The 12,239-nt window shown below is 43.7% G+C and overlaps 1 protein-coding gene across 6 annotated transcripts in view; it reads right to left on the bottom strand.

The window, feature by feature from the left end:
* ralgapb (Ral GTPase activating protein non-catalytic subunit beta) overlaps window positions 1-12,239 on the bottom strand; it is a 131,426-nt gene that overhangs the window by 10,268 nt on the left and 108,919 nt on the right. For all 6 annotated transcript variants that reach the window (XM_055651956.1, XM_055651957.1, XM_055651958.1 and 3 more), the window contains 4 exons: window positions 9,018-9,140; window positions 7,775-7,911; window positions 3,147-3,255; window positions 2,345-2,423 (listed from right to left, as the gene is read on the bottom strand). In XM_055651956.1, coding sequence (XP_055507931.1) covers window positions 2,345-2,423; window positions 3,147-3,255; window positions 7,775-7,911; window positions 9,018-9,140 — 448 coding nt within the window. The remainder of the gene's footprint in view (window positions 1-2,344; window positions 2,424-3,146; window positions 3,256-7,774; window positions 7,912-9,017; window positions 9,141-12,239) is intronic.

Below are 12,239 nucleotides of genomic sequence, written 5' to 3'. Positions count from 1 at the left end.
CGTTGGGGAACAGTTCGGGACCAGTGATCACAACACAGTTTCAATATAATTATGGAGAGGGTCAGAACTGGACCTAGGGTTGAGATTTTTGATTGGAGAAAGGCTAACTTTGATGAGATGCGAAAGGATTTTAAAGGAGTAAATTGGGACAGTTTGTTTTATGGGAAAGATGTGGAAGAGAAATGGAGGACATTTAAAGGTGAAATCTTAAGAGTACAGAATCTTGATGTCCCTGTTCTGTTGAAAGGAAATAGTAAAAATTGGAAAGAGCCATGGTTTTCAAGGGAAATTGGACACTTGGTTCGGAAAAACTGCGCGTGTTGTTCCATTGTTCCATGGTTTAAAAAGGGGTCTAAGAGTAAACCTAGCAATTATAGACCTGTTAGTTTGACGTCAGTGGTGGGCAAATTAATGGAAAGGATACTTAGAGATAATATATATATAAACATCTGGTTAAACAGGGTCTGATTAGGAACAGTCAATATGGATTTGTGCCTGGAAGGTCATGTTTAACTAATCTTCTTGAATGTTTTGAAGAGGTTACTCGGGAAATTGATGAGGGTAAAGCAGTGGATGTTGTATATATGGACTTCAGTAAGGCCTTTGACAAGGTTCCTCATGGAAGGTTGGTTAAGAAGGTTCAATGGTTGGGGATTAATGGAGGAGTAGCAAGATGGATTCAACAGTGGCTGAATGGGAGATGCCAGAGAGTAATGGTGGATGGTTGTTTGTCAGGTTGGAGGCCAGTGACTAGTGGGGTGCCACAGGGATCTGTGTTGGGTCCACTATTGTTTGTCATGTACATCAATGATCTGGATGATGGTGTGGTAAATTGGATTAGTAAGTATGCAGATGATACTAAGATAGGTGGGGTTGTGGATAATGAAGTAGATTTTCAAAGTCTACAGAGAGATTTATGCCAGTTGGAAAAGTGGGCTGAAAGATGGCAGATGGAGTTTAATGCTGATAAGTGTGAGGTGCTACATCTTGGCAGGACAAATCAAAATAGGACGTACATGGTAAATGGTAGGGAATTGAAGAATGCAGGTGAACAGAGGGATCTGGGAATAACTGTGCACAGTTCCCTGAAAGTGGAATCTCATGAAGATAGGGTGGTAAAGAAAGCTTTTGGTGTGCTGGCCTTTATAAATCAGAGCATTGAGTATAGAAGTTGGGATGTAATGTTAAAATTGTACAAGGCATTGGTGAGGCCAATTTTGGAGTATGGTGTACAATTTTGGTCGCCTAATTATAGGAAGGATGTCAACAAAATAGAGAGAGTACAGAGGAGATATACTAGAATGTTGCCTGGGTTTCAGCAACTAAGTTACAGAGAAAGGTTGAACAAGTTAGGGCTTTATTCTTTGGAGCGCAGAAGGTTAAGAGGGGACTTGATAGAGGTCTTTAAAATGATGAGAGGGATAGACAGAGCTGACGTGGATAAGCTTTTCCCACTGAGAGTAGGGAAGATTCAAACAAGGGGACATGACTTGAGAATTAAGGGACTGAAGTTTAGGGGTAACATGAGGGGGAACTTCTTTACTCAGAGAGTGGTGGCTGTGTGGAATGAGCTTCCAGTGAAGGTGGTGGAGGCAGGTTCATTTTTATCATTTAAAAATAAATTGGATAGTTATATGGACAGGAAAAGTATGGAGGGTTATGGTCTGAACGCAGGTGTATGGGACTAGGGGAGAATACGTGTTCGGCACGGACTACAAGGGTCGAGATGGCCTGTTTCCGTGCTGTAATTGTTATATGGTTACTTGGCCAAGTATTTGTCCACCCTGCAAGTAAATTGAACTTCTGCTGCATTTTATTGTCTCCTTGGTGTGACTATTTCCCCAACATCAACCGCACATTCAGTAATGTTTGATTCCAGACTTTGAGTGGTTGATGTAAATTATGCTCATGTGGTCCTTCATTAAACATTGTGGACTTCCACAGTGAACAGCTACTCACTATGCTCCCTCTACCAGCAAACTATTCATCTGCTTGACCCAGACTCTGCAATCTGGGACCTTATTCATTGGTCTATGGTCTATGATCTTATCAATAACTTTTTCAAAATTAAGATAAACTATAACCAACATATTAGCATTGTCTACTCTCTGCTGCCTCCTCACTCTGAGGCAGCATCATAAATCAGGAGTCCCCTTTGCCACACACGGTACAGACCTACGGAGATCTGAGGCATGTACAAATTGGTGCACAATTAGAGACTTTGACATTAACGTCAACAGAGAAGCATTAACTTAAGCTCAGGAAAAGGAGACATGGTCTTGAGACAGTGCACAGTGCATTTCAATGAACTAAACGTAGAGGCCAGGCATAGGACTGAACGTACCGGAGTGATGTGCTGCTGTTTGTGGTTGTCTCCACTCCAGTGCTGGTCTCTGGCAGGAGATCAGTGAGAGGAAAGTTTTCTAGAAGAATATCAAAAGGCATTAGGTGTGTTATACGACATCAACAAGGACATTATCCGATGTGTTGCAAGTGTTTGAAGAACACACAGGCTGATTGAAATCGGGATATGTAACGTGACAGGACGGAGGAACAGGCACAAGATGTCCGCAGTCATCGTGGCCTTGATGGAGAACAAACTTCACTTGAAACGTCTGCCAATAGGTTCCAGCACTTGCTTGCTCACTCCCCACTGCACTGGACACAACACCTCACTTCATCCACATCAATAGCCATTTCAAGCCAACATTCTCCATCACACACTCATGAACAATAAAAACTTCCTCAGTTAAATTTCCCCATTTGTCCCCAGTTGTCAACCTAACCGTTGAACTATTGAGCAGTCCAGAAATTCCTTTCCTCAACCTCTTCACCCTCCTCTTCTCCTTTAAGGCACGATTAAGCTTTTGGTCCCCTATTTTAAAGTCTCTGTAAATGGCTTGACATAACTTTTGTGTTTGATAACACTCCCACAAAGTGTCTTAGGATGCTTTTGCTACAGATCCAAGAGCTATTCATACATATATAACAAATATCCCTGTAGATCATTTTTGCAGCATTAAAAAAAATTGCTTAATACAAATGAGCTGATTTAGCCGAGCAAATAGCCACGGCAATGGCACATACCAGTGTACATCCTGGCAGTAATCCAGGGCTGGAAGGAAGCCTCTACAAAAATACCATACCTATATCATCGAAGCGTTCGACCCACACAACCACCACCTTGGTTTCAGGGCCCAGTGGAGGCACGGTTCGGCCCAGTGGAAGCCTCTTGCTTTTCTGTGTCGGACTTGGCTTTGGAAGATAGAAACTGGAATTAGTGATTTCCTGGTTACAATCTGTAACATATTGGAAATGATTAGGAAATTAAAGACAAACCTGGTTTGCGGCATGTGCATTAAACAGCTCAAACACATCCATTGCTCCACCGTTACCACAAAGAGTTACGTCTGCAATGTGTGCATCCTCCTGATACAGCTCCACACCTCACACTCAGGGTCAATGCAGCTTGTCTGCACTGGGAGGCATTCAGCCCATGGCCATGGTGATAAATACTCTGCACCTCCTTGGGCAAGCACTGTTGGATAATGTATCCTCAGCACTGTTAATGTGGTTGGGTTGGGAGATTCCACTTCTTCCGACACGTTGCCTGGGCAGGGAGCTCTGCTGATCACGGTAACCACACACCATCATCATTACTGACGGTCCCACAGGACTGGAGATAATTCTGGGGGAACTGCAGTCCGTGTGCAGAGCTGGGACTGATGGTCAACCTTTGGCTGTTGGACAGGCTCAGCATGGGTGTATGGTCAAGACAGGTCAGCTGGCAGTGACTCCTGGTGATAACTATGCTACAGCAGGGGCAGGCCACTGGTGGTAATACCAGTGGATCTTAGCAGAGGCAGCACTTTGCACACATTAGACAAAATATACTTGACGTTAAATGAAGCAATCTTTGTCTACAACTGCATGTTGCACAGATGGCAGCAAGGAATTTTCCCATGTAAGCTCCCACTACCAACACTGAGATGGAAGATCAGTTCCAAGTAGACAAAATTGCTGGAGAAATTCAGCGAGTGCGGCAGCACCCACTGAGTTTCTCCAGCAATTTTGTCTACCTTTGATTTTCCAACTGCAGTTCCTTCTTGAACATCAGTTCCAGGTTGTGCTGCCTTGCTCTTCTTTAACATAGCAGATGTTTTATGTCCACTTACAGTTCTTTAATTAAGACAAAGTGAATTGGCCTCCACTTCCCTCTGTGGCAGAGAATTCCACAAATTCACAACTCTCTGGGTGAAAACGTTTTTTCTCATCTCAGTTTTAAATGGCCTCCCCTTTATTCTCAGACTGTGGCACCTGTTTCTGGATTCCCCCAACAATTGGAACATTTTTCAGGCAACTAGCTTGTCCAGTCCTTTTAAAAATGTATACATATCTCGAAGATCCCTTTTCACCCTTCTAAATTCCAGTGAATCCAAGCTCAGTCTTTCCATTCTTTCCTCATGACAGTCCCGCCATCCTGGGTATTAATTTTGTGAACCTACACTGCACTCTCTCAGTAGCAAGGATGTCCTTCCTCAAATTAGGAGACCAAAACTAAACACAATACTCCAGATGTGGTCTCACCAGGGCCCTGTACAACTGCAGAAAGACCTCTTTACTCCTATACCCAAACCCTCTCGTTATGAAGCCCAACATACCATTAGCTTTCTTCACTGCCTGATGTACCTGCATGTTTACTTTCAGTGACTGGTGTACACCCAGGTCTCGTTGCGCTTCCCTTTTACTAATCTGACATCATTGAGATAATAATCTGCCTCCTTGTTCTTGCCGCCAAAGTGGATAACCTCACATTTATCTACATTATACTGCATCTGCCATGCATCTGCCCCCACTCAACCTGTCCAAGTCACCTTGCAAGCTCCTAGCATCCTCTTCGCAGTTCACACTGCCACCCAACTTTGTGTATCGTCTGCAAATTTGTGAGTGTTACTTTTAATTCCATCATCTAAATCATTAACATATATTGTAAATAGTTGCGGCCCCAGCACCAAGCCTTGCTGCATGCCACTCGCCACTGCCTGCCATTCTGACAGGAACCTGTTTATTCATACTCTTTCTTTCCTGTCTGCCAACCAATTCTCTATCCATGTTAATATCCTAATTCCAATACCATGTGCTCTAATTTTGCCCACTAATAACCATATAACAATTACAGCACGGAAACAGGCCATCTCGACCCTTCTAGTCCGTGCCGAACACGTATTCTCCCCTAGTCCCATACACCTGCATTCAGACCATAATCCTCCATTCCTTTCCCATCCATATAACTATCCAATTTATTTTTAAATGATAAAAACGAACCTGCCTCCACCACCTTCACTGGAAGCTCATTCCACACAGCCACCACTTTCTGAGTAAAGAAGTTCCCCCTCATGTTACCCCTAAACCTCTGTCCCTTAATTCTCAAGTCAAGTCCCCTTGTTTGAATCTTCCCTATTCTCAGTGGGAAAAGCTTATCCACGTCAACTCTGTCTATCCCTCTCATCATTTTAAAGACATCTATCAAGTCCCCCCTTAACCTTCTGCGCTCCAAAGAATAAAGTCCTAACTTGTTCAACCTTTCTCTGTAACTTAGTTGCTGAAACCCAGGCAACATTCTAGTAAATCTCCTCTGTACTCTCTCTATTTTGTTGACATCCTTCCTATAATTAGGCGACCAAAATTGTACACCATACTCCAGAATTGGCCTCACCAATGCCTTGTACAATTTTAACATTACATCCCAACTTCTATACTCAATGCTCTGATTTATAAAGGCCAGCACACCAAAAGCTTTCTTTACCACCCTATCTACATGAGATTCCACTTTCAGGGAACTGTGCAGTTATTCCCAGATCCCTCTGTTCACCTGCATTCTTCAATTCCCTACCATTTACCATGTACGTCCTATTTTGATTTGTCCTGCCAAGATGTAGCACCTCACACTTATCAGCATTAAACTCCATCTGCCATCTTTCAGCCCACTCTTCCAACTGGCATAAATCTCTCTGTAGACTTTGAAAATCTACTTCATTATCCACAACTCCACCTAATCATGTGCATACTTACTAATCCAATTTACCACACCATCATCCAGATCATTGATGTACATGACAAACAACAGTGGACCCAACACAGATCCATGTGGCACCCCACTAGTCACTGGCCTCCAACCTGACAAACAACCATCCACCATTACTCTCTGGCATCTCCCATTCAGCCACTGTTAAATCCATCTTGCTACTCCACCATTAATACCCAACCATCCTGTGTGGGTCCTTATCAAAGGCTTTCTGAAAATCCAGATACACTACATCCACTAGCTCTCCTTCATCCATTTTACTTGTCACATCCTCAATTTCCCCTTCATAAATCCATGCTGACTTGGACCAATCCTTTTACTGCTGTCCAAATGAACCGTTATTACTTCTTTAATAATTGACTCCAGCATCTTCCCCATGTCAGGCTAATAGAAACATAGAAATTAGGTGCAGGAGTAGGCCATTCGGCCCTTCGAGCCTGCACCGCCATTCAATATGATCATGGCTGATCATCCAACTCAGTATCTCGTACCTGCCTCTCTCCATACCCTCTGATCCCCTTAGCCACAAGGGCCACATCTAACTCCCTCTTAAATTGGTCTATAATTCCCTGTTTTCTCTCTCACTCCTTTCTTGAAAAGTGGGATAACATTAGCTACCCTCCCATCCACAGGAACTGATCATGAATCTATATAACATTGGAAAATGATCACCAATGCGTCCAAAATTTCTAGAGCCACTTCCTTGAGTACCCGCAGACCATCAAGCCTTGGGGATTTATCAGCCTTCAGTCCCATCAGTCCACGCACTACTATTTCTCGCCTAATGCAAATTTCTGTCTCCCTAGATCCTCTGTCCTCTTATACATATGGGAGATTGTTTTTGTCTTCCTTAGTGAAGACAGAACCAAAGTACCTGTTCAACTCCTCTGCCATTTCCTTGTTCCCCATAATAATTTCACCTTCAAGTGACCCACATTTGCTTTACTAATCTTTTTCTCTTAACATACCTAAAGAAGCTTTTACTATCCTTCTTTATATTCTTGACCAGCTTACCCTCGTACTTCATCTTTTCACCCCGTATTGCCCTGTTTGTTACCTTCTGTTGTCCTTTGAAAGTTTCCCAATCCTCTGGCTTCCCGCTACTCTTTGCTATGTTGTACACATTTTCTTTTAGTTTTATTCCACCCCTAACTTCCCTCGTTAGCCAAGGTTGCCTCTTACAAGCCAACATCCCTTGGTACTACACTAACAATAACAGCCCGAAGTCAAGGATGAGGATGCCAATATTAAGTGAAGGCTGACAATTAACTTAAACGGCAGTGATTGCAGTCACACATGGAACGCTGCAGGCGGTCTGCACATAGTACAGGTGAGAGGCAAGTGGCTAACTTTCAGAGGTGTGGTTTAGGCAGCAATATTGTCAGTAGCTGAGAGCAAGTTCCTGTTTCTCTCTGGAACAACTTCACTGCATCTTCAAACTTAGCTACAGGAGTTGGGAGAAATGTGTATTGGCGTCTCACCCTAGCACGGTATCGGTCTGCACGATTCACAATGAGAAAAGTTAAGCCAATATAGAACTTTTATTACCGTTTGCTTCTAAAACAGTAATCAAGGGTGGCGGGGGGGAAGAGTGGTAGATTGAACCATTCTTGTGCAACTCTGACCCACACAGTACTTGCAGAGCAGACGCCACATTTTTAATGACTAAAATAAAGTTGAGGGTCTTACCCTTTGGGAATTGCCAAGATTGTCGGAGTGATTTGGGAAGAGCTCCAAGGTCAGTGGGGCTTGTTTCAGGAGACTGGGCAGCAGGTCCATTTGTGTCTCCATCTCTTGTGTTCCAAGTCCGCTCTCCAACGAGTCTGCTACAGATACAACAGTAAAATCAACTTCCCCTTCAGTATTGTGGCACTCAGTGGGCTAAAATATTTACATTACCTAGAACTTAGAGCATGTTAAATAGATATTTAACTGTCATTAATATTGAATTGGAGATTACAGAAAGTATGTTTTAAAGCTAATTTAAAGCTAATTCTGCATTTCAACAGATTTAAAAGATATCTTTTCTCATAAAGCATCATTAGTGGTTCACAGTAAGAACTTGACCTTCAAGTTGGATGATCAGGCATGATCATATTGAATGGCAGTGCAGGCTCGAAGGGCCGAATGGCCTACTCCTGCACCTAATTTCTATGTTTCTATAAATATCCACCTTAGTGCTCTTGGGTTGGTGGTGAATGGAAGAAGTGAAACAACCAGGGTTGTTAGAGATCAGTGATGCAAGTGGAATTGTACGGGTAGATTTTGGCAAAGACAGGTTGTGGTTTAGAAACTTCTTCTCCTCTCCTCCCATGTACAGATATCCTGGTCACAATGAATACCTGGGACATGATGGCCCAATGAACCCAATATGGAGACAAGATCTCCAGAGAAGAAGGAGTACCTTGAGATGTAGTATTTTTGAGACAGGGAATAAGGAAATGCAGAGAAATTAAACAAATATTTGTTTCTATTTTTACACAAGACGACACCTCGCTATAGTGGAGTTTATCAGAGGTCTAAAGTGAATGAGGAGAAATAAATGAATATTAGTAACAAAATAGCATTTGGCAAATTAATGTGAGCAAATGCTGATATACACCAGGACTGAATGACCCGCAACCCAAACATTTGAGAAAGTTGGTCACTGATCCTGTCAGCATTGTGCATTTGAACTTTCAAAAGGTTTTGAGAGGTGCCAGGAGCAAGGATGGAGTAATATACTGTCTTGGTTCATGAACAAACAGAAATTAGAGTAATCAAGCCCTCCGCTGAAGGGGCTGCTGGGGCTGGTACCAACGGAGGGGGGTGTTTTGCTGGGACCTGCAGGGGGGCCAAAGGGGATCCCGGCTGCTCACAATCTACATCAATGATTTAGATGCGTGACAATATTCAAGTTTGCTGATAATGACGTTCTGAAAGTTTGACTTACTGGATGATTCCACAAAAGAAGGAACAACAAAGGCGATCTCTGTCAAGGCATCCGCATAGTACAGCGCATTCTTCTCCCCGTTAAAAATACCTCCTCCAGTATCGTCGGGGGACAACGTGTCCTCTAAAAGAATCAGAGAGATCTTAGAAAGTTTGGTCTCAGCTCGGTAAAGTCAGCTTAAAGAAAAAGGTGCAACCTTTAAATGAGAAGCAGGCAGTTCAAGGTTAAGTCAGGAAACTTCTTCACACAAGTACTGCGGATATATCGGATCAGATTCTATCAAAAGCGGTTGTGAATGGAATTGACTGTGTGTGGGGAGGGGGGGGGGGCGGGGGGTAAATGGAGAAATAATGCGGTGATCCATTGAACATTTCAAATTGTTTGATCCTCTGCCATTCTCTAATATCAAAGTAAATTGCTGGATGTCTATTCAATGGTTTAACAGGATTTTGTGTGCAAAGTAGCCGCCAAATTGGCCTTGAAAATTACACTTCAAGGTAATCTCTTGTTACCTAACCTCTGGCACAGTAACAGGAGATAACTAGGTGAGGTAAGGAGCTGAAACATTAACGCTGATTCTTTATCCATGAATGCTGGCCGAGGAGTAATAGCATTTTCTGTTTTTTGTTCAGATTCGCTGTGCATGCTGTTATGTTAGCAAATAGTAAGATTAAACGCGAATTTACCAGTTTGAAGTTTGATCTTGATGTTATGAGGAGTTACGATGAGCGATTACGTGAAGAAGGGCCGTCCGTCTGCGTGCGCGTCAATCTTCAAAGCAGCGGTGTTAAATCACAGATAAAAAGACCTGAGAATAGTAAGATTGTGAAGAAACTAGAACTTCCATATGACCTTGATAGTATGAGGGTGGGAGCGGTGGGCACGTCATCGCTCATCGTAACTCCTCATAAAATCAAGATCAAACTGGTAAGTTCTCGTTTAATCTTACTGTTTTACTTCGGAGTCACGTGAGTGACTACGTGAAGTTTCAAAGCTCTGTGATTTTACGCTGGTTACGAATCCAGGCGTCACACACTGAATGGATTGACCATGGATGCGTGTAATCATTAAGGTATTCAGACATTACGTAATTAAGTAAAGAAATTGATGTTTCAAATGAAAGAAAAGTTTTTTAAAAAGTTACCCCTCCCAACCTTGGGGGGGAAACTAAGGGACAGAACTTAACATGGTACGTGCAAACACCCCCAATAATGGGTTTATTATAAAACCGGTGGACCGTTATTTCATTCGTCCATCCTGCAGCCACTTGGATGTCATCAAGGGGCACGTCCATAGCTCTTGCTGCCGACGTAGATGCAGCCCTGGTGGAGTGAGATTTAACCATATAAATGTTTACTCCTGCTACCGCCATTACCTCTTTTGACCAGTTTGAGTTGACACCTTTTGGTGTGTTTTTTTTTTATGGCTGATGAGGACCGATTGTTCTGAGCCTCTGAGGTTCTCCGTAACTCTCAGATAGTGGTGTTAGTATGTTACCACCCACACAACCGTTGGTCCTCTGGATATGCCGAGAACTGGATCTCCATCCCTGGCATTCCTGGCCTGCTCTGTTTTATCAGGTTCCTGATTAGGAATGTTATGTTGTTCATATTGGTGGTCATGTAGTCCAACCGTAGCTTTTGCAGTGTCTGGACTCTTTGTCAGCATACCACCTTCAGGGTTAGTTATAGGCGGTCCACACTGTCAAAGTAGGGTTTGTACCACGCTCACATCCCATGTGTGTCAGTGTACCTTGGCCTTGGAGGTCTTAAATTGTAAATTCCCTTCATGAATTTTGTTGTAAAGGGGTGCGTTCCTATCAAACTGTGCCCTGCTTCTGGCATCAGATTGGAGGAGAGTGCGCCTCTGGCACTATAGATTGCACTATAACTCTGTTTATAGTTATAGTACAGTTGATAGGAACTCCAAGACATCCGTTATCCGAACTGTGTTGTATTTGTTCGGATAGTCCAATGCCTTGAAATGGCCACCTCAGAACCTGCAGACCAACAAGTTATACGTTCATGTAGTGGATGATTGCGCCCTGTAACTGGGTTCACTAGGAGGTCCCTGCTCTTGGGTACAGCCATTACTGGCTGGACTATAATTCCCAAATTTTTTGGGGACCAGGCTTGAGTAGGCCAATCTGGCACTACCATTATGCCTGTGGCTTAGTCTTGCTTGATTTTTGTCAAGCATCGGTTTGTGAGACAAATTGGCGGAAAGCATACATAAACATTCCTCCCCAATTGAGGGAGAAAGCATCCACTGCCTTGCTCCTGGATCCAGCTCGCAGGACACATATCTGGGTAACTAATGGTTAGTCTAGATGCAAATGGATCAACATCTGGTATGCCAAATCGTATAGTTATTTCGTTAAATACTGTCTGATTCAACATCCATTCTATGTTGTTATTAAACATTCGTGATCCAGCATCTGTCACCGTGTTATATCTACCTCGTAGATTTCCCAAATATTCCTCTCGATACACCAGTGCCAAATGAGGTTCGACAATCTGTCGTAAGATACAGATTTTACACCACCCTTGTTAATGGATATATGCCACCGCAGTGGTGTTATCAATCTGAATTTGAACAAGCACCGGTTGCATATCGCTACAGAGAACCTTGAGTCCATATTGTGCCCCCAACAATTCTGGGTAATTGATTCCATGTGTTGGGGAATTACAGACTCCTGCTCATTCCATCTGCCCCCACAGCTGTAGCCTGTGTTGGTGGCTCCCCATCCTTAGCCGCTTGCATAGGTCTGAAGAACCCCCGATGGTTTTCGAGCAAAATTTCCCTTGAGCTGTCTCCCATTCTGAGACCGCCGTGTTCAATACCTCCGGGCTGCGGGTCTGCGGAGTGGAGCTGGCGGCACCGATTTCAACACCAGGAGCCTGGGAGCTCCAAACCGGCGACGCCTTGTCGGCTTCGGAAGCTGCGGTCTCCAGCTAGATAGCGGCTGTTCCAGGTGGCCCAGCCTCTGAGAGGACTCTCCCGACGCCGGGGCAAGACTACCCGGTGAGAACGGCCAGGAACAGAGGGCCTCCATAGAGGCAATTGCGGTGGCCTCAATAGGCCTGACTTTGGGGTGAACTTGGGATAGGGACTGGACATAGTGCCTTCCCCCACAGTGGTGTCCATTGTGGGGGGGGATGATTTTTTGTCTGTAAGGTAATCCTGTTGGTCTTTGTCCAAGATGGCTGCCGTGAAGAGAGA

Source organism: Leucoraja erinacea, chromosome 21 (assembly GCF_028641065.1).
Source record: "Leucoraja erinacea ecotype New England chromosome 21, Leri_hhj_1, whole genome shotgun sequence".
Taxonomy (NCBI): domain Eukaryota; kingdom Metazoa; phylum Chordata; class Chondrichthyes; order Rajiformes; family Rajidae; genus Leucoraja; species Leucoraja erinaceus.
The sequence above is the reverse complement of the archived record's forward strand: the minus strand, read 5'-3'. Positions and strand labels throughout refer to the sequence as shown.